Source organism: Oncorhynchus gorbuscha, linkage group LG07, assembly GCF_021184085.1.
Source record: "Oncorhynchus gorbuscha isolate QuinsamMale2020 ecotype Even-year linkage group LG07, OgorEven_v1.0, whole genome shotgun sequence".
Classification (NCBI taxonomy): domain Eukaryota; kingdom Metazoa; phylum Chordata; class Actinopteri; order Salmoniformes; family Salmonidae; genus Oncorhynchus; species Oncorhynchus gorbuscha.
Genome location: NC_060179.1, coordinates 7,432,544 through 7,454,869, shown reverse-complemented (window position 1 = coordinate 7,454,869; position 22,326 = coordinate 7,432,544). Strand labels below are relative to the sequence as shown.

The following is a 22,326-nucleotide window of genomic DNA, read 5'->3' as shown; positions in this document are numbered from 1 at the left end:
AGAACAGAGTATATAGATAGTGTACAGTAGAAACATGGAAGAAACAACAGCTGAGATAAATGAATGGGAGAACTGAGGAATGTGAACACACCATAGAACTGTAAGGGCAGGAGAGGACAGAGTAATTAGTTTGAACTTGTTTTGAACTTGAGAGATAATTATATATATTGATATTTAATTAGAAATATCAGCATTGAATGCCACATTTCTTTTACACATGTTATATTATTCAATTTTCCTTGATTCCTTTCTGAAGACTTTGAATACCCCGATGGTACACAAAGTTTTAAAAACTGTCTGCCAAGAAAAAGCAACTAATAACTAGAATAATATTTTTGCAATATAATGTTTTTCTCAAAATAAGCATCTATTTTTGTTCTTTGGAGCCAAATTGCTAGTGCATGTGGCTATGTAAGAGCAAAGGGGATCTTAAAGGGTCTCAAGCCTGTTGCCGACCATGCCTGTCTCCAAACCGCTTGGAATTTATTCTATTAATGATTCATTCCATGAAATTGGTGTGTTTAGATGGGTTGGCAATTACCAGTGTGTATGTGTGTGTTTGTGTCCGTGTGTATGTGACTGTGTGTGTGTGTCTGTTTGTTTGTGTCTATGTGAGTGTTTGTGTGTGTGTGAGAGAGAGAGAGAGAGAGAGAGAGAGAGAGAGAGAGAGAGAGAGAGAGAGAGAGAGAGAGAGAGAGAGAGAGAGAGAAATACAGACATTAGCGTACCACCTACTGTAGTATTTTTAAGTTATCATAGTCTATAGCTCAGAAATTTAAAAAATGGTCCTTTATGTGAAAATACATCATGATGACAACTAGGACAAATGTTAAAATGTCTGATCCCCATCTACAAGCATGAAATAAATCACAGTTATATTACAGCAATTCACTTCTACACTCAGTTGACTGTCTTCTTGCTTAACCATAATGCACTAGATTGAGTTGTACAGGATCTTCACATTAAACAGGCGTGTGGTAATCAGATGTGCAGTGACATCTTGCTAGCTAGGAGAATCCCCCTGTAGATGAGGGACATCTTGCTAGCTACCTGAGGAACTAGACCGTCTTCACCAGGAGAATCCTCCTGTAGATGAGGGACATCTTGCTAGCTACCTGAGGAACTAGACCGTCTTCACCAGGAGAATCCTCCTGTAGATGAGGGACATCTTGCTAGCTACCTGAGGAATTAGACCGTCTTCACCAGGAGAATCCCCCTGTAGACGGAGGACATCTTGCTAGCGACCTGAGGAATTAGACCGTCTTCACCAGGAGAATCCTCCTGTAGATGAGGGACATCTTGCTAGCTACCTGAGGAATTAGACCGTCTTCACCAGGAGAATCCCCCTGTAGACGGAGGACATCTTGCTAGCGACCTGAGGAATTAGACCGTCTTCGCCAGGAGAATCCCCCTGTAGACGGAGGACATCTTGCTAGCGACCTGAGGAATTAGACCGTCTTCGCCAGGAGAATCCCCCTGTAGACGGAGGACATCTTGCTAGCGACCTGAGGAATTAGACCGTCTTCGCCAGGAGAATCACCCTGTAGACGGAGGACATCTTGCTAGCTACCTGAGGAATTAGACCGTCTTCGCCAGGAGAATCCCCCTGTAGACGGAAGACATCTTGCTAGCTACCTGAGGAATTAGACCGTCTTCAACAGGAGAATCCCCCTGTAGACGGAGGACATCTTGCTAGCGACCTGAGGAATGAGACCGTCTTCGCCAGGAGAATCCCCCTGTAAACGGAGGACATCTTGCTAGCGACCTGAGGAATTAGACCGTCTTCAACAGGAGAATCCCACTGTAGACGGAGGACATCTTTTAACACAATGACTTGCTGCTCAGACTTATTGTTGCACACATCCGGTGGTGGAAAAAGTACCCAATTGTCTTTTTTTATGTTTTTATTTAAATGTTTTTTTCAATCTTTTTTTAACTAGGCAAGTCAGTACCCAATTGTCATGCTTGAGTAAAAGTAAAGATACCTTATTAGAAAATGACTCAAGTAAAAGTGAAAGTCACCCAGTAAAATACCGCTTGAGTAAAATGATGTACAAAATGTACAGTGGTGGAAAAGTACTCAATTGTCATACTTGAGTAAAAGTACAAATAAATACATCAAATTCCTGATATTAAGTAAACCAGATGCAACAAACGTTTTTTTTTTTTATATATATTTTTAGGGACCGCCAGGGGCACACTCCCACACACAAACGTGATTTACAAATGCAGTATTTAGTAAGTCGGCCAGATCAGAGGCAGTAGAATGGACCATATTGCTGTCCCTGTAACGTCGTTCGTCTGTTGAATGAAGAGAGTCGGACCGAAGCGCAGCGTGTAGGTTACTCATGACTTTAATGAAAGAACGCGGTACATGAAATAACTGATACTAACTACAAAAACAACAGAACGGAACGTGAAACTAATTACAGCCTATCTGGTGACTACAACACAGAGACAGGAACAAACACCCACCAAATACAAAGTGAAAGTCAGGCTGCCTAAATACGGTTCCCAATCAGAGACAACGACAAGCACCTGACTCTGATTGAGAATCGCCTCAGGCAGCCAAGCCTAACAACACCCCTAATCAGCCGCGATCCCAAATAATACAAACCCCAATACGAATACAACATATAAACCCATGTCACACCCTGGCCTACCCAAACATATAACAAAAACACAAAATACAATGACCAAGGCGTGACAGAACCCCCCCCCCTAAGATGCGGACTCCCGGACGCACCTCAAGAGCATAGGGAGGGTCCGGGTGGGCGTCTGTCCATGGTGGCGGTTCTGGCTCGGGACGTGGACCCCACTCCATTAATGTCATAGTTCCTCCCCTTCGCGTCCTGGGATAATCCACCTTCTCCGCCGACCATGGCCTAATAGTCCTCACCCAGATCCCCACATAACTGAGGGGCAGCTCGGGACAGAGGGGCAGCTCGGGACAGAGGCGCAGCTCGGGACAGAGTGGCAGCTCGGGACAGAGGGGTAGCTCGGGACAGAAGCAGCCCGGGACTGAGGGGCAGCCCGGGACTGAGGGGAAGCCCGGGACTGAGGGGAAGCCCAGTACTGAGAGGAAGCCCAGTACTGAGAGGAAGCCCAGTACTGAGATGAAGCTCAGGCAGGTAGTAGGCGCCGGTAAATCCTGGCTGGCTGGCAGAACTGGAAGATTCAGGTTGACAAGCAGATCTGGAAGAGACTGGTTGTCTGGCAGATCTGGAAGAGACTGGTTGTCTGGCAGATCTGGAAGAGACTGGTTGTCTGGCAGATCTGGAAGAGACTGGTTGTCTTGCAGATCTGGAAGAGACTGGATGTCTGGCAGATCTGGAAGAGACTGGTTGTCTGGCGGCGCTGGGCAGACTGGGAGCACTGGCGGCGCTGGGCAGACTGGCGGCGCTGGGCAGACTGGGAGCACTGGCTGCGATGGGCAGACTGGAGACTCCGGCAGCGCAGGAGAGGAGAAAGGCTCTGGCTGCGCTAAACAGGCGGGAGACTCCGACAGCGCAGGAGAGGAGAAAAGCGCTGGCTGCGCTGAACAGGCGAGGCGCACTGGAGGCCTGGTGCGTGGTGCTGGAACTGGTGGTACTGGATCGAGGACACGCACAGGAAGCCTGGTGCGGGGAGCTGCTACCGGAGGACTGGTGTGTAGAGGTGGCTCTGGATAGACCGGACCGTGCAGGCGCACTGGAGCTCTTGAGCACCGAGCCTGCCCAAGCTTACCTGGCTCGATGCCCACTCTAGCCTGGCCAATAGGAAGGGCTGGTATGTGCCGCACCTGGCTCTGCACCCGCACTGGAAACACCGTGCGCTCCATAGCATAACACGGTGCCTGCCCGGTCTCTCTAGCCCAACGGTGAGCACAGGGAGTTTGCGCAGGTCTCCTACCTGGCATAACTATTCTCCCTTCTAGCCTCCCCCCAATAATTTTTTTGGGCTGCTTTTCCGGCTTCCAACCGCGTAACCGTGCTGCCTCCTCATACCAGTGCCTCTCCGCTTTATCCGCATCTATTTCTTCCTTGGGACGGCGATATTCTCCCAGCTGCGCCCACGGTCCTTTTCCGTCTAATATCATCTCCCAAGACCAGAAGTGTCATGTTTTGTCATTAATTATCATGTCTTGTCCCTGTGCTTCCCCTTCTATTCGTTTCCCTCCGCTGGTCTTATTAGGTTCTTTCCCTCTTTCTATCCCTCTCTCTCCCCCTCCCTCTCTCACTCTCTCGCTCTCTCTTCTCTCTATCGTTCCGTTCCTGCTCCCAGCTGTTCCTATTCCCCTAATCAATCATTTAGTCTTCCCACACCTGTTCCCGATCCTTTTCCCTGATTAGAGTCCCTATTTCTCTCCTTGTTTTCCGTACCTGCCCTGTCGGATCCTTGTTTATATTCACCGTGCTGTGTCTATGTATTGCCCTGTCGTGTCGTGTTTCCCTCAGATGCTGCGTGGTGAGCAGGTGTCTGAGTCTGCTAGGTTCAAGTGCCTTCCCGAGGCAACCTGCAGTTCTTGATCAAGTCTCCAGTCTGTTCTCGTCTTTACGAGTAGTATTATGCCTTTTGTTTTGTTAAGTATCTTACTGGATTAAAAACTCTGTTTTCGCCAAGTCGCTTTTGGGTCCTCATTCACCTGCATAACAAGAAGTCCTTATATTGCTGCTCCTCACAATTAACAGGGAGAGTAGGCTCAGGTCTGACTCCTGACTCAGCCACTCTCTCTCTGCGCTTTCCCCCCAATAAATATTTGGGGGTTACTTTCGTTTTTCGCTCTGCGTCACCGTGTTTTCCTTTTAGACTCCATTCGTCTATAGCCCTCTTCGCACTGCTGAAGCGAATCCCAAGCGGGCTCCTGCACTCTCTCTGGGTCGGCCGCCCACCTGTCGATTTCTTCCCACGTCGTATACTCCATGCTTCTGCCATCCATAACGTTGTTGCCAGTTACACGCTGCTCGGTCCGTGAGAGGTGGGTGTTTCTGTAATGTTGTTCGTCTGTTGAATGAAGAGAGTCGGTCCGAAGCGCAGCGTGTAGGTTACTCATGACTTTAATGAAAGAACGCGGTACATGAAATAACTGATACTAACTACAAAAACAACAGAACGGAACGTGAAACTAATTACAGCCTATCTGGTGACTACAACACACAGACAGGAACAAACACCCACCAAATACAAAGCGAAAGTCAGGCTGCCTAAATACGGTTCCCAATCAGAGACAACGACAAGCACCTGACTCTGATTGAGAATCGCCTCAGGCAGCCAAGCCTAACAACACCCCTAATCAGCCGCGATCCCAAATAATACAAACCCCAATACGAATACAACATATAAACCCATGTCACACCCTGGCCTACCCAAACATATAACAAAAACACAAAATACAATGACCAAGGCGTGACAGTCCCGCATCAGCATTCAAAATGCAACGAGTATTTTTGGTTGTCAGGGAAAGTACATATTTTCATTAGGAATGTAGTGGAGTAAAAGTTGTCAAAAAATATAAATATTAAAGTACAGATACCCCATAAGACTAGTACTTTAAAGTATTTTCACTTACACTGCATCAAACCACTTTTTTTAAACATGATGTTTTTTGTTTTGTAATGGTAAATAGAGCTAGCATGCAAATAAAGTGAAGTATCTTAGATGGGGAAGAGACTTTCACAAAGAACATGTGGTTCCCAAATGGAACCCTATTCCCTATAAAGTGTATACACTTTGCCAAGGGCTCATAGGGTCCATTTGGGACGCGTCTGCTGTTGTGTCTGTGCAGGAAGTGGTAGACAAACAGTCAATAAGAAGGTTGAGTAGTAGACGGTTCTCAGAATAGCTGCACATTTATTTAATAAAGCTAGCAGATATTTCACAATCGGAATGAAATGAAAACATGAAAAGGACTGCAAGGCTGTGAACGCCTCGGCAGTAAATAATAATACTAATAATGATAATAATAATGTATTAAGTGATTTTCATTATACAGAATCATCTTAAAGCGGTGTTGAATCAAAAAGAAAAACCCAAAAGACAAAATAGAAATTTAGTCAGGGCAACTGACGCTACAAGGGACAAGGACACCAAGGAGCACAGCTATACATCAAGGAGCACAGCTATACACCAAGGAGCACAGCTATACACCAAGGAGCACAGCTATACACCAAGGAGCACAGCTATACATCAAGGAGCACAGCTATACACCAAGGAGCACAGCCATACACCAAGGAGCACAGCTATACACCAAGGAGCACAGCTATACACCAAGGAGCACAGCTATACACCAAGGAGCACAGCTATACATCAAGGAGCACAGCTATACACCAAGGAGCACAGCCATACACCAAGGAGCACAGCTATACACCAAGGAGCACAGCTATACACCAAGGAGCACAGCTATACACCAAGGAGCACAGCTATACATCAAGGAGCACAGCTATACACCAAGGAGCACAGCTATACACCAAGGAGCACAGCTATACACCAAGGAGCACAGCTATACATCAAGGAGCACAGCTATACACCAAGGAGCACAGTTATACACCAAGGAGCACAGCTATACACCAAGGAGCACAGATATACACCAAGGAGCACAGCCATACACCAAGCAGCACAGTGATCAACAGAAAGGACCTTTGTGGTGCCTTCAGGTGGTCCATGAGGGCATTCCAGAGGCTGAGGGCGGAGTGTGGTCCTGGGGGTGTGGAGGAGCAGACTGTGGCTTGACCTGAGGTTGCAGTTGGAGTTATGGAGGGTGATCAGATATTTGAGATAAGGAGGGGCATTGCATTGACTACACTGGAACGTTCTCAGAACTGAATTCAATTCGGAATGAGACCGGGAGCCAATGAAGAGATTCCAGGACATGGGTGATGTGATGGTGTTTCTGCAATCTCATCAGGGTTATGGCAGTGCTGTTCTGGATGTACCGGAGCTTATGAAGACTCCTGCCAGAGATCCAGGTGAAGAGTGTGTTGTAGTAGTTCAGCATTGAGGAGATAAAGGCATGGTCGAGCTTCTCTGTATCAGACTGAGTGAGGGTGGGACGAAGTTTGCCAATGTTCTTGAGGTGATAGAATTATGCTTTACACAGTTGTTTGATGTTGCTGTCCAGGAGGAATCGAACTTTACACTCAGATTGGAAACTGAGGGGGAGAGAGGGATGTTCTGTCATGCTATAGTGAGGCGTGTTATTGGTAAGTGCTGGACCTGGTGGTGGGTACCAACAAGTACCAACAACTGAACTACTGTTCAGTTGAAGAACAGTTTTTGCTTCATCCATGCCATCATCTCCTCACGGCAAGTGTTCAGACAGCCACATGCATCAAAGGGACTTGAGGCCGTTATTTACCTACAGCTGGGTGGAATGAGATGGCTCAACCGAGGGGAAGCGTGTACTGGATGAATAGGATGGGTCCAAGAACAGATCCTTGTGGGACACCGCAGGTCCGGAACCTGGACCCACCTGGTGACACATACTCAGCCTTAGAGGTAGGAATGGAATCAACTCAGAGCCGGTCCAGACAGTCCATTGGTAACCCGGAGACGTTACAGGAGGATGGGGTGGTTGACAGCATCCAACACTGGACTCAAGTCCAGGAAGACAGGAGGAGACCAGTCGGAAACCTGACTGAAACTTTTTAAATAAATTGTTCAGATTGAGATGGTCCCAGGAACTGTACAGCAAACACTTTTTCCAACACCTTGGAGAGGAAGGCGGGGGTTGGATATCAGCCTGTAATTGATCAGCACTTCTGGGTCTAGGGTGGGTTTCTTCAGAATGTTAAGATTAATTGGCCATTACAAAGTATGTGAGTGTAAACGGGCTAATCTGACATTTTAGTGACATGTTTAAGGTCTACTTTAAACCCTGTGTGGATGGTTGGCAGAGGTGACTGGTCTCTCTCCTGCAGAAAAGGCTTTTTGTGAAGAGGAATTGACGTACACACACAGAGGAACTTTGTACTAATTAAAAACACCACAGGTGCAGCTTATCACAGAAAGCTATGTTTGCATTGTGGTGTGTGTAGAGCATAGAGAGAAGAAGGGAAGGAGAGAGACAGTGAGAAAACAAAAGGAGGAAGAGTCATTGTCCCTTACTAAGCTTGTGATGAAGGGCAGTCTCATTGGGGGACTTACAGCAGCACTGTTTACAGTAGCCTAGATGGGTGTTATGGTACTGTTCAGTATCATAGTGCTGAGAGAGGGCTGGCCGGTGGACAATAGATATATGCCATAAGATAAGTAATGACACCTCATACGGCTCATATCCTTCTGCTATGTGTAACTGGACATTCAGCAAAACCCAGTCTGTTCGCCATTTTGGAGGAGATGTGAAGTCTGGTCGCCATTTTGGAGGAGATGTGAAGTCTGGTCGCCATTTTGAAGGAGATGTGAAGTCTGGTCGCCATTTTGGAGGAGATGTGAAGAATGGTCGCCATTTTGGAGGAGATGTGAAGACTGGTCGCCATTTTGGAGGAGATGTGGAGACTGGTCCTTCTGTAGCTCAGTTGGTAGAGCATGGTGCTTGTAACGCCAGGGTAGTGGGTTCGATCCCCGGGACCACCCATACGTAGAATGTATGCACACATGACTGTAAGTCGCTTTGGATAAAAGCGTCTGCTAAATGGCATATATTTTTTTTTTTTTTTTTTTTTTTTTTTTTCGCCATTTTGGAGGAGATGTGAAGACTGGTTGCCATCCAGACGATGTGGAGCCCCTACCAGCTATGCCATTTCTTCCATCCACACTCCAGAACAAATCACCACTTTAAAAGTCTAATATAAGCAGAGACATGACTACAGCACTGGCAGCCAAAGACAGACAGAAAAAAGACAAAGAGAGACAAAGACAGAGGGAAATAAAATGTTTTTAGAAGAGTAAATAGTATTATATTGAAGAGAGTTGAGCAGAGCTAGTCTGGGATGATGAACTTGGTGGGCTGTCATCGATATGTTTCAAGGATAGATGAACCTGGTGGGCTGTCATCGATATGTTTCAAGGAGAGATGAACCTGGTGGTCTGTCATCTATATGTTTCAAGGATAGATGAATCTGGTGATCTGTCATCGATATGTTTCAAGGATAGATGAATCTGGTGATCTGTCATCGATATGTTTCAAGGATAGATGAATCTGGTGATCTGTCATCGATATGTTTCAAGGATAGATGAACCTGGTGGTCTTTCATCTATATGTTTCAAGGAGAGATAAAACTGGTGGTCTGTAATCGGTGTGTTTCAAGGAGAGATGAAACTGATGGTTGTCATCTCTCCTTTCACTTCTTCACTCTTTCCTTTTCCCTCCTCTCTCTGCCTCTCTGTCTCTCTCTGCCTCTCTGTCTCTCTGCCTCTCTCTCTCTTCCTCTCTCTCTCTGCCTCTCTCTCTCTGCCTCTCTCTCTGCCTCTCTGTCTCTCTCTGCCTCTCTGTCTCTCTCTCTCTCTGCCTCTCTCTCTCTTCCTCTCTCTCTCTGCCTCTCTCTCTCTGCCTCTCTCTCTGCCTCTCTGTCTCTACCTCTCTCTCTCTGCCTCTCTCTCTCTGCCTCTCTCTCTCCCTACCTCTATCTACCTCTCTCTACCTCTCTCTACCTCTCTCTACCTCTTGCTTTCTCTCCTTCAGAAATGTCTTACTCTTTCTTCCCCTGACTCTCTGACAACTGTCTGAAAGTAAGGGAAAGGGAAAAGGGGATACCTAGTCAGTTGAATGCCTTCAACTGAGTCCCAATCACAGTGCAGGTTTTTTAACAAATTGTCTGTCTTGACCTTTTAATGTCTCCTGCTGTGCATGGTAAACATCTCAAAGCACAAAGCAGTCTGTAATTAGTGGCTGGCTAGATACACATGCTCCCACGCTACAAGTCTGAAAGTACTTTTGTAGCAAGACGTTATATGTGAGCTATCATTTGATGTTGCTGAGCAACCAAAGTCAGGGGAGAGGGGAGAGAGAGAGGAGAGAAAGAGAGGGGAGAGAGAGTGAAGAGAAAGAGAGGGGAGAGAGAGTGGAGAGGGAGAGAGGGGAGAGAGAGTGGAGAGGTAGAGAGAGAGAAAGCAGAGAGGGAGTTGAGAGAGGGAAAGAGGGTGGAGAGAGAAAGGGTAGAGGAGAGAGAGGGGAGAGGAGAGAGAGAGAGAGAGAGAGAGAGAGAGAGAGAGAGAGAGAGAGAGAGAGAGAGAGGGACAGGGAGAGAGAGGAGAGGGGGAGAGAGAGACAGGAGAGAGAGGGAGAGACAAAGTGGCTGAACTATGGTGTCGAACACCTGGCGTGCCCTGAAACTGCTGTCAGAGGACCAACTAAGGTCCCCCAGCCACATCATAATACACACAGTCACAAACTAACTGAGAGCCCAGCAGGAAAGTGTGGACACAGCACTCATGGGGATGATTGAAGAAGCCTCTTCCACTTTCCCCAACCACAAATGGTTATCTCCACACTGCAACCACAGAAAATACTTTCACCCTGCCACCATACAGCGGGTGAATGCAAGTATTTCCCTGGACTGTGCCTTAAAACCAAATGTTTGGGGCCTCCCGAGTGGCGCAGCGCTGCATCGCAGTGCCTTAGGCGTCACAGGCGTCACTACAGATCTGGGTTTGATCCCGGGCTGTGTAGTAGCCCGGCCGCGACTGGAAGACCCATGAGGCGGTGCACAATTGGCCCAGCGTTGTTTTGGTTTAGGGGAGGGTTTAGCCGGCCGGGATGTTGCATCGTTCTCTACCGACTCCTGTGGCGGCCGGGTACGCTGACACAGTCTCCAGGTGTACGGTGTTTCCTCCGACAGATTGGTAATCAGATGCTCTGCTGACACCTCCTGTGATGGTCCGGGCCTAAACCACACAAAAGCAACACTAGACACTATGGAACACAAAGCTTTTACTATCTCATCCTGGAATGTACAAGGTCTGAGGAACCCAGACTTTATCAAATAAATTGGAAATACAAACATTGTCATCCTACAAGAAACATAGTATAGTGGAGATGGTGGTCATTCACATTATTATTATTATGTGTAAAAAGGAGTTGGTTGAACATGACTCACTCTGATGTGTGTTCAACTGTGGAGAAGACATGATAGAAAAACACAGTTGGGATTCAACCAAGGTGCTGTCTTTCAGATTGTGTGAGAAGAGGACAGAAGCAGAGAAACGGACACAGAGTGAGGTGTCCAGAATAAATGTGGACATTTCGAGAAGGGAGAGATCAAGAGAAAGAGAGGATGAAAGAGAATAAAGAGAAAAAGAGAGAGAAAGGTGATAAGAAGGAAATAAAAATGGATCTCTCTTTGTCATATCCATCTGGTAACCCTATACAACACTCAGTCTGGTAACCTTATACAACACTCAGTCTGATAACCCTATACAACACTCAGTCTGGTAACCCTATACAACACTCAGTCTGGTAACCCTATACAACACTCAGTCTGGTAACCCTATACAACACTCAGTCTGGTAACCCTAACCCTATACAACACTCAGTCTGGTAACCCTATACAACACTCAGTCTGGTAACCCTAACCCTATACAACACTCAGTCTGGTAACCCTATACAACACTCAGTCTGGTAACCCTATACAACACTCAGTCTGGTAACCCTATACAACACTCAGTCTGGTAACCCTATACAACACTCAGTCTGATAACCCTATACAACACTCAGTCTGGTAACCCTATACAACACTCAGTCTGGTAACCCTATACAACACTCAGTCTGGTAACCCTATACAACACTCAGTCTGGTAACCCTATACAACACTCAGTCTGGTAACCCTATACAACACTCAGTCTGGTAACCCTATACAACACTCAGTCTGGTAACCCTAACCCTATACAACACTCAGTCTGGTAACCCTATACAACACTCAGTCTGGTAACCCTATACAACACTCAGTCTGGTAACCCTATACAACACTCAGTCTGGTAACCCTAACCCTATACAACACTCAGTCTGGTAACCCTATACAACACTCAGTCTGGTAACCCTAACCCTATACAACACTCAGTCTGGTAACCCTATACAACACTCAGTCTGGTAACCCTATACAACACTCAGTCTGGTAACCCTATACAACACTCAGTCTGGTAACCCTATACAACACTCAGTCTGGTAACCCTAACCCTATACAACACTCAGTCTGGTAACCCTATACAACACTCAGTCTGGTAACCCTAACCCTATACAACACTCAGTCTGGTAACCCTATACAACACTCAGTCTGGTAACCCTAACCCTATACAACACTCAGTCTGGTAACCCTATACAACACTCAGTCTGGTAACCCTATACAACACTCAGTCTGGTAACCCTATACAACACTCAGTCTGGTAACCCTAACCCTATACAACACTCAGTCTGGTAACCCTAACCCTATACAACACTCAGTCTGGTAACCCTATACAACACTCAGTCTGGTAACCCTAACCCTATACAACACTCAGTCTGGTAACCCTATACAACACTCAGTCTGGTAACCCTATACAACACTCAGTCTGGTAACCCTCTACAACCTCAGTCTGGTAACCCTATACAACACTCAGTCTGGTAACCCTATACAACACTCAGTCTGGTAACCCTAACCCTATACAACACTCAGTCTGGTAACCCTATACAACACTCAGTCTGGTAACCCTATACAACACTCAGTCTGGTAACCCTAACCCTATACAACACTCAGTCTGGTAACCCTATACAACACTCAGTCTGGTAACCCTATACAACACTCAGTCTGGTAACCCTAACCCTATACAACACTCAGTCTGGTAACCCTAACCCTATACAACACTCAGTCTGGTAACCCTATACAACACTCAGTCTGGTAACCCTAACCCTATACAACACTCAGTCTGGTAACCCTATACAACACTCAGTCTGGTAACCCTATACAACACTCAGTCTGGTAACCCTATACAACACTCAGTCTGGTAACCCTATACAACACTCAGTCTGGTAACCCTAACCCTATACAACACTCAGTCTGGTAACCCTATACAACACTCAGTCTGGTAACCCTATACAACACTCAGTCTGGTAACCCTATACAACACTCAGTCTGGTAACCCTATACAACACTCAGTCTGGTAACCCTATACAACACTCAGTCTGGTAACCCTATACAACACTCAGTCTGGTAACCCTAAACTGTGAGATGAGGTCAAATCCTGTTATTGTAGATGAGATCTAATCCTGTTATTGTAGATGAGGTCTATGGTACTGTAGATGAGGTCTATGGTACTGTAGATGAGGTCTATGGTACTGTAGATGAGGTTTAACCCTGGTACGGGTAGGCACCAAGAAGTCATCACATTATCATTTCTGGCATTCTACTGTCAATCCCACTTCTGGCAGCAATGCAGCAAATTTCACATTGTAAAAATTGTAATGCTAAGAAATGACTATTTCATGCGTTTCAATATGGTGTATGTACATCCAGTACAGTTTGTCATGCACCTTTATTGGTTAACAATTAAAGCGCATTTTATGAATAAATGTACATGTGTACAAGTGGTGTCTTGATCGGGTAATTAAAGCTCTAAATCCTCCCCTTTCACAGTGGGAGGTGTGCGTTGTAACTGTTGTCTGTTCTGTTGCCTTTTCTCTCGGCACTGCGTGAGGAGTGGCAGGTCTTGGAACTGATCTACATCAACAAACATTTCTCCCCAACACCCAGGACACACAACACATGAAACCACATCTGTTGTGTGACTCCCATGCAGTCTCGTAGGTCTGTCTCGTCCCCTGGCAGAAACTTTTATCTATGGTGTCAGTTTTAATGAGACCGAGCATCACTTTCTGTATTGGCTTCACGCCAGAGTCCACGGAGCTGTGGGTGGGAATGATCGTGGATCTATCCGTTTTCTTCTGTAGGAGCGCTCGGAACAGTGGCGGGCACAGCATACACCGGCAGCGACGCTGACGCAGTCCCGCAATAAGCGAGAAAAGTGTAACTGCCTCAAGACAGACAGAATGCGTGTTCTGTTGAGTGTCCTGTATCCGGTGCTTTCAATCACGGTCTTCGGATTATATCCGTCAATGGTGAGTTTCCCCTCCTAATTTCTTACAATTCAACGCGAGATCTCTGCATGTTTCCGTGTCTTTGCTTCAGGATGTGCGATTTTGTGCCTAAATTCACATTTATTCACATAGCCTCAAATGGAATGGGTCTCCTCAATTAGCCTACACACATTGCATGTTATGATATTCGTTTTCGTTTGGCGTTGCCTGAAATAACTGTGTCTGAAAATATTTAAAAAATATGAACAATTCACAATATCAGTGAGGCAAGAAAATTATTGTTTTTAGAGTGACTGAGTATATTGTAATAACTCGCATTTGATTCTCCTGAATATTCGGAGAGAACAGCAGACTCAGCAGCAGAATCGAGCAGTGGATCCCGTTCAGATGTTAAGCACTGGAGACAGCAAACTTTAAAGTGATGAAAATGCTTATTGCAGGATCCCACACAAATCTCACGAATTGATTGATATTTTCATTTTGTAGGCTACATCTTTAACGCAGTCAAAGACCACAACTTCTGTTTCAAGCTTTTCTTAAATTCCTCAACCGGCTCTCCTAGTGTATCATCCCGTTCCCAGAGGATTTTGTCAGTGAACGAATACTGGCACTGACAAGCGGAGTCTATGGAAGCTGTGTTCATATTTTCTGTCGCATATAAACCTCTTCGGGTAAGTATTCAAGACTTGGAATTTAGGTGAACTAGTGACAGTTGGTTTTATCCCCTTCACGGATCGTCTCTGTTGAAACTATGCGCGAATAAGAAAGTCAACTTGGTGCTGTCTGATTGAGGACGACTGGGCGGAGTGGTGTGGAACGCTGTCGAGCTTGTTCAAAACTCAGTGGTGCTGAAACCATTCAATCAACGAGAACGGGCGCAGGCGGCGTGCAGTCTCCTGCTTCTTGAGTTCGGTTTCATGTCGATTCCTGATCTCAGCCAATTGCTATTCTGATATCAATATGTTCTAGAGGGCCAATTTCATTTTAAACTGAGACGCATCTATGTATTACTCCAAACATATATGTATTAGGCTACTGTGTAAGTTTTACTCAATCAAACCTTTATCGGAAATATACGACCAGATATGGGCCTAGATATTCATTTTAAAAACTGTCACAATTTAGAGTAATTTGGTCAATTTACAGTACTTTGGTCAATTTACAGTACCTTGATCAATTTACAGTACTTTGATCAATTTACAGTACCTTGATCAATTTACAGTACTTTGGTCAATTTACAGTACCTTGATCAATTTACAGTACTTTGGTCAATTTACAGTACTTTGGTCAATTTACAGTACCTTGGTCAATTTTCAGTACCTTGATCAATTTACATTACCTTGATCAATTTACAGTACCTTCATCAATTTACAGTACTTTGGTCAATTTATAGTACCTTGATCCATTTTCAGTACTTTGGTCAATTTACATTACCTTGATCAATTTACAGTACTTTGGTCAATTTACAGTACTTTGGTCAATTTACAGTACCTTGATCAATTTACAGTACTTTGGGCAATTTACAGTACCTTGATCAATTTACAGTACTTTGGTCAATTTACAGTACCTTGGTCAATTTACAGTACTTTGATCAATTTACAGTACTTTGGGCAATTTACAGTACCTTGATCAATTTACAGTACTTTGATCAATTTACAGTACTTTGATCAATTTACAGTACTTTGGTCAATTTACAGTACCTTGATCAATTTACAGTACCTTGATCAATTTACAGTACTTTGGTCAATTTACAGTACCTTGATCAATTTACAGTACTTTGGTCAATTTACAGTACTTTGGTAATTTGATCACCACATTGTGACAGTCAGACCATTGTCAATCAAACCTCGAGCATCTTTAAATAACCCAGTGTAATTTGATGATCGCCACAGTCAGCTGTGTGAATAGATCCCTGAAGACAACACCCACAGAGAATGATATATAAAGCCTACATACAGTGAGCTCCAAAAGTATTGTGACCAGTGACAAGTGTTGTTGTTGTTTTTGGCTCTGTACTCCAGAACTTTGGATTTGAAATGATACAATGACTAAGAGGTTAAAGTGCCGACTGTCAGCTTTAATTTGAGGGTATTTTCATCCATAGAGTGAAACTTTTAGAAATTACAGCACGTTTTGTACATAGACTCCCCATTTTAGGGGACCAAAAGTTGGAATGAATTCACTTAATGTATATTAAAGTAGTCTAAAGCGCAGTATTTGGTCCCATAGTCCTAGTACACAATGATTACATCAAGCTTGCGGCTCTACACACTTGTTGGATGCATTTGCTGTTTGTTTTGGTTGCGTTTCAGATTATTGTGTTACCAATAGAAATGAATAGTAAATCATGTATAGTGTCATTTTAGAGTCACTTTTATTGTAAATCACAATAGAATATGTTTCTAAACACGTTTAGATGAATGTGGACGCTACCATGGTTACGGATAGTCCTGAAAGAAATCGAGAACAATGATGAGTGAGAAAGTTAGGCGCACAAAAAAATATATATATTGGGGAGATGATATTCGTGCATCTGTAACTTTCTCACTCACCATTAATTCAGGACTATCCGTAATCATGGTAGCATTCACATGAATGTAGAAGTGTTTAGAAGCATAATATATTCTTATTTACAATAAAAGTAAACCAACACATCATTTACCATTCATTTCTATTTGGGCACAAAATAATTGGAAACGTCACCAAAACAGACAGCAAATGCATCCAATAAGTCTGTAGAGTCAAACGCTTGATGTAATTGTTGGGTTTGTAGGAATATGGGACCAGATACTAAACTTGTGACTATTTTCATCCCTAAAAGTCCGTGGGGGGTAGGGGGGCTAACATATGGAGTTGTTTAAAGATGGTCATACCGTGGATCATTTGGCTATTTGATTTAGAATTTTAGGACCCCTTTAGGTATACATTTTATTATTTGAAAAAATATTGAATTTGACCTTCACTACGATAGCTCATAGAAACACATTGAATAACACAGTCATAAATTGTAAGGGAACAGGGGGCAGTGAAGCCAGATGCAGGAGAGCAGAGATAGGTAATAGCCGGAGCAGTTTAATTACAACACCCACGGCAATACAAAAATAACCTACATGGGTACAAACCCCGATGCGCACCGGTAACTTAACATACAAGCACTTACAAACAAACAATTCAGCACAAGGACATGGGGGAAACAGAGGGTTAACCTCTCTAGGGTAGGGGAGACGCTCACATCCCACCAGGCCAACATCCGGTGAAACTGCAGAGAGCTAACATGTTAAATACACCATTCGTTGTATTAAACGTTCTTGTAGATGAATGTCTTATTAATGTGTCAGATTTCAAAAAGCAAACCATGCGATTTTCTGAGGACGGCGCCCCACACACACACACATATTACTAGCATTTTCCAACCAAGCATTAGCGTCAAGAAAGTCAGAAATAACAATAAAATAAATGGCTTACCATTGAAGATCTTCCTCTGGTGGCAATGCCAAGTGTCCTAACTACACAGTGAATGTTCATTTTGTTTGATAATATACATTTTTATAGCCTAACACGAAACGTTTGTAAACCGGTTGCGTCGTGATTTCCGTCACATTCAACTTTGGACGAAGCGTTCGTGTTAATTACACACACTAAACAAATGTTTATCCAGTCATGGTTGGTGTCATTGCAATCCTCTGGTTGTTACTAACACAACCATACATGATGGTTCTTTTCCCGGGACGTATTGACCGAAACAAACTGATTTCAAGACACGAATCAATGACCTCATTGCACACCAATGGTAGGACCAGTCTATTGTTGAATGACTGTATTTTGTCCCAATGACCACGGATCGTCTTGAAATCTAGTTTGGAAGATACCCAATGAGCTGAAGTAAACGGCAATATGTAATGGTTATACGTTCGAAGACCATCCTTTTGTCGTAAACTCTGGCGTAAAAGAGGTTCATTCACCATTGCAAATCCTACCTGACGGGGCCACGAGTGTTACGCATAGTAGTACATATTCAACAGCATTTTCAACAAGTTTATATATTTAAATTATGGCGAATAAATCAAGAAAAGCTAAAACAAAGTCTAGGTATACAGATTTAACCCAAATTATAGAGGAAATGGATTGAGACAGCGAGACAGAGTGTCTTCAGGATGAATCTTTCAGCGAAGCTAGTTTTACTAGTTTTGACTCCCAGGCGGAAGTAATGTTTCTGCACGGCAAGGATTGGTAAGTTCTAATGCTAATGTCATTGTTTGAAATTAATATGAAATATTATTCATTTTTTTCTTATTTTATTTGCATTAAATAAAAATATCATCTGTAATGAAATGTGTAAAGCACACATTGGCAATACTGTGTGTGTGATATATTTTTAAAATTAATTTTACATAAACATGGAATGGATCCACACTTCACCATAGTGATTATGTTTCCTGTATTCTATATATATCTGTTTATTTTACCCGTTGATACAGGGCTCATATGTAAAAGTATTGTTACTGATTTTTAAAATCTTTCACAGTGGCAGTGATTCTGATTATGAGCCGCCAATGTCTAGGTGTCCATCTCCCTCTGAAGCTGGTCCATCCAGCCGGACCCCCGGGGAAGAGAGGAACCTGCAGATGTAGGGCCAGAGGGTCGTTGGCACTCTGTGTTAGAAGATGATGTGGAACCAAATCCACCAGTTTTTAGACCCAAAAGTACAGCCCCCTTCAACTTTTTCAACTGTTTTTCACCTCGTCAGTTGTTGATTCCCTGGTGGGGAACACCAATAAGTACGTGGCTAAGTAGCAGGAAAGAAAGAGGCATGGAAGACCATTTCTATGTCAGACCTTTTCTGCTACCTTTCAATGGTCATTTACATGGGGCTGGTGAAGTTGAAAACTCTAAGGGACTACTGGAAAATGTCAGCTCTCAATCAACTGCCTTTCCCCATGACTGTCATGTCTTGTAAAAGGTTTCTGACTATCTCACGGGCGCTTCACATCAGTGACCCAGAAGTTGATGGGGAGAATGACAAGAAGAGAGGCACACCAAGGTTTGATAGGCTCTGTAAAATAAAACCTCTCTACCCCAGCATCGTTGATGCCTGCAAGACTTATTTTCAGCCCGCCCAGAACCATCGATGAGAGGATGGTAGCTTCCAAGGCCAGAATCAGCAAGCAATACATACGTAACAAACCAACCTAATGTGGCTAAAAGCTGTTTGTTTTGGCTGATTCTGTGTGTGCAAGTTTTTTGTTTATGAGGTGAAAAACAGTTTTGCGACCGGTAATGGACTGAGTTATGATTCCGTTTTGGAGTTATTGGATTTTCAACTGCTGGGGAAGGACTATAAACTGTTTGTGGACAACTCTACACAAGCCCTACCCTGTTTACAGAGCTGAGGAAGGGCTATAAACTGTTTGTGGACAACATCTACACAAGCCCTACCCTGTTTACAGAGCTGAGGAAGGGCTATAAACTGTTTGTGGACAACATCTACACAAGCCCTACCCTGTTTACAGAGCTGAGGAAGGGCTACAAACTTTGTGGACAACATCTACACAAGCCCTACCCTGTTTACAGAGCTGAGGAAGGGCTACAAACTTTGTGGACAACATCTACACAAGCCCTACCCTGTTTACAGAGCTGAGGAAGGGCTACAAACTGTTTGTGGACAACATCTACACAAGCCCTACCCTGTTTACAGAGCTGAGGAAGCGGGAGGTGTCGGCTTTTGGCACCATTCGTACCAACAGGGTGGGATTTCCAAAGACCAAGGTGAACGACATGCCTAAGCGGGCTGAGCGAGATACCATGCGATGGATCCGTGAAGATGGCCTGCTCTTTGTGAAGTGGATGGACACCAGAGAGGTGGTCATGTGCTCCAGTCTCCACACGTCATTCAGTGGAGATCACGCCGTCAGGCGTGTGAAGGATGGTGCTGGGGCATGGACCACAAAAATGGCCCCATTCCAGCTGCTGTGAAGGACTACAACAAGAGCATGGGCGGTGTGGACCTGTCAGATGTGCTGATAGGATACTACAATGTTCTTCACAAGACCATGAAATGGTACAAAACATTTTTCTATCATTTCATTGACATTGCTGTGGTGAATTCCTTCATCCTCCAGAAGGAAATGGCCAAGAGCTGTGGACAGCCCCCCATCTCACAGCTAGCCTTCAGGGAGCTGTTCATCCAGGAGCCTGCTAGCTAGAGCAAGTCCACTGCAGCACCTTCCTCTACCTCTGTACCCTTCTGCTCCGAACCAGTGGTGTTCACCTGCCCAGATTCATCTCTGCAGGCATGAATGTGCCACAGGGCAAAAAGGATGTGCCACAGGGCAAAAAGGGCACAGTAGGGAGACGTCGTGTCACAGGAAATGCCCCATCACCTGCACCACCTGTTCAGTAAGCCTCTGCTTTACAGCAGAAAGAGACTGCTATGGGCCATGGCACCAGCAGCACAATATAGAGGACGGAGGGTCTTCACAATATTGTAAATAGAAAATGTGTAAATATTTACCCTTGTTATTTGTTTATTATTATTATTATTTTATTTTATTATTTTCTTCATGTGTATATATATATATATATATTTTGGGGGGTATTTTAGAATACCATTTATGTAGTTTGTATATAGTTATTTCCTTCAAAATGTATCACTGTACTAATTCGGCCACTTGGGTACATTTGTGTGGGACACCTGGGTGACTTTATGCTCAATGTCATGTAGCTCGCTCACTTTTGAAGTTATCTGTCTAATCCGTTGCTCAGCTATTGTTGCCATCCTATGTTCTTCATTTAAACCATCCCCAGCATCCTATCTGTATGTTTGGCTGTTCTTGTTCATTTTAAAGATGATGCAGCAACAATAAAAAACAGAAAACGTATGTTTATTTCCTTGTATTTTCTTCTACCAGATGTATTGTGTTATATTCTCTTACAATTCAATTCACATTTCCACAAAATTCAGAGTGTTTCCTTTCAAATGTTATCAATAATATGCATATCCTTGCCTCTGGGCCTGAGCTACAGGCAGTTAGATTAGGGTATGTCTACAGGCGGAAATTGAGAAGAAGGGGGGGGTACCCCAAACAGGTTATTAAATACACAACAATTAATGATGGAAATGGAAAGCAGGTGTGTAAGAAAACAAGACAAAACAAATGGAAAATGAAAAGTGGATCGATGATGGCTAGAAGACCAGTGACGTCGACCGCCAAACACCGCCCCGAACACCGCCCCGAACACCTCCCCGAACACCTCCCCGAACACCTCCCAGAACACCTCCCCGAACACCTCCCCGAACACCGCCCCGAACACCACCCCGAACAAGGAGAGGAACAACTATGGTGGAAGTCGTGACTTAAATGGCAAAAAAAGGAATAAGGTTTTGTTTCACCTACATCTAGGAGGTATAAGAAAGCTCAGAAAATAGATAGTTTTATGGACACATATTTAACCCCTTGTGTTCTGTTGTTCCATTCATTCACCTTCAGATGAGCAAAAGGGAGAACATCGTTGTGTCTGTGAGAGTCTCCTCTTTGACCAGAGTGATCATATTAGTTTTACAGGCCAAATCGTTCGGAGGATATAGATGTTTTTGTGAGAAGACCGGGTTTTCGGGATGTTCTGACTAACACCATTGTAGCTTTGCCACCTTCCACCACAGAAGCGAAATGCTGACAAAGGAGGATGAGGTGTATTGAGACAGCTCATGGAATAAAACCAGATATCTTTTAAACTGGCGGATTTTGATGGGGATTTTATATTAAGTTACTTAAATTGATGCACGGGTGTATTAGCTCTTAGGATTTAATACACAACGTGAATTTGTCCCGATACTTTTGGTCACCCTAAAATGGAGGGACTATGTACAAAAATGGCTGTAATTTCTAAACGGTTCACCCGATATGGATGAAAATACCCTGAAATGAAAGCTGACAGTCTGCTCTTTAACCTCACAGTTGTATCATTTCAAATCCAAAGTGCTGGAGTACAGAGTCAAAACAACAACACATGTGGCACTGTCCCAATACTTTTGGAGATCACTGTACACTGAACATACAAAACATTAAGGACACCTGCTCTCTCTCCATGACAGACTGACCAGGTGAATCCAGGTGAAATGTATTCTCCTTCATTGATGTCACTTGCTAAATTTCAATCAGTGTAGATGAAGGCGAGGAGACAGGTTAAAGAAGGATTTTTAAGCCTTGAGACAATTAAGACATGGATTGTGTATGTGTGCCATTCAGAGGGTAAAGACAAAATATCCTTTTGAATGGGGTATGGTTGGTTGCAAGGTGTGCCGGTTTGTGTCAAGAACTGCAACACTGCTGGGTTTTTCACACTTA

The 22,326-nt window shown here is 44.2% G+C and overlaps 1 protein-coding gene across 1 annotated transcript in view; it reads left to right on the top strand.

The window, feature by feature from the left end:
• The first annotated feature begins 13,576 nt into the window (after positions 1–13,576).
• Positions 13,577–22,326, top strand: part of LOC124039095 (noelin-3-like) — a 45,050-nt gene continuing 36,300 nt past the window's right edge. Inside the window, exon 1 of the mRNA XM_046354976.1 lies at positions 13,577–14,002. Within this exon, the coding sequence (XP_046210932.1) occupies positions 13,934–14,002 (69 nt within the window). The 5' untranslated portion in view covers positions 13,577–13,933. The remainder of the gene's footprint in view (positions 14,003–22,326) is intronic.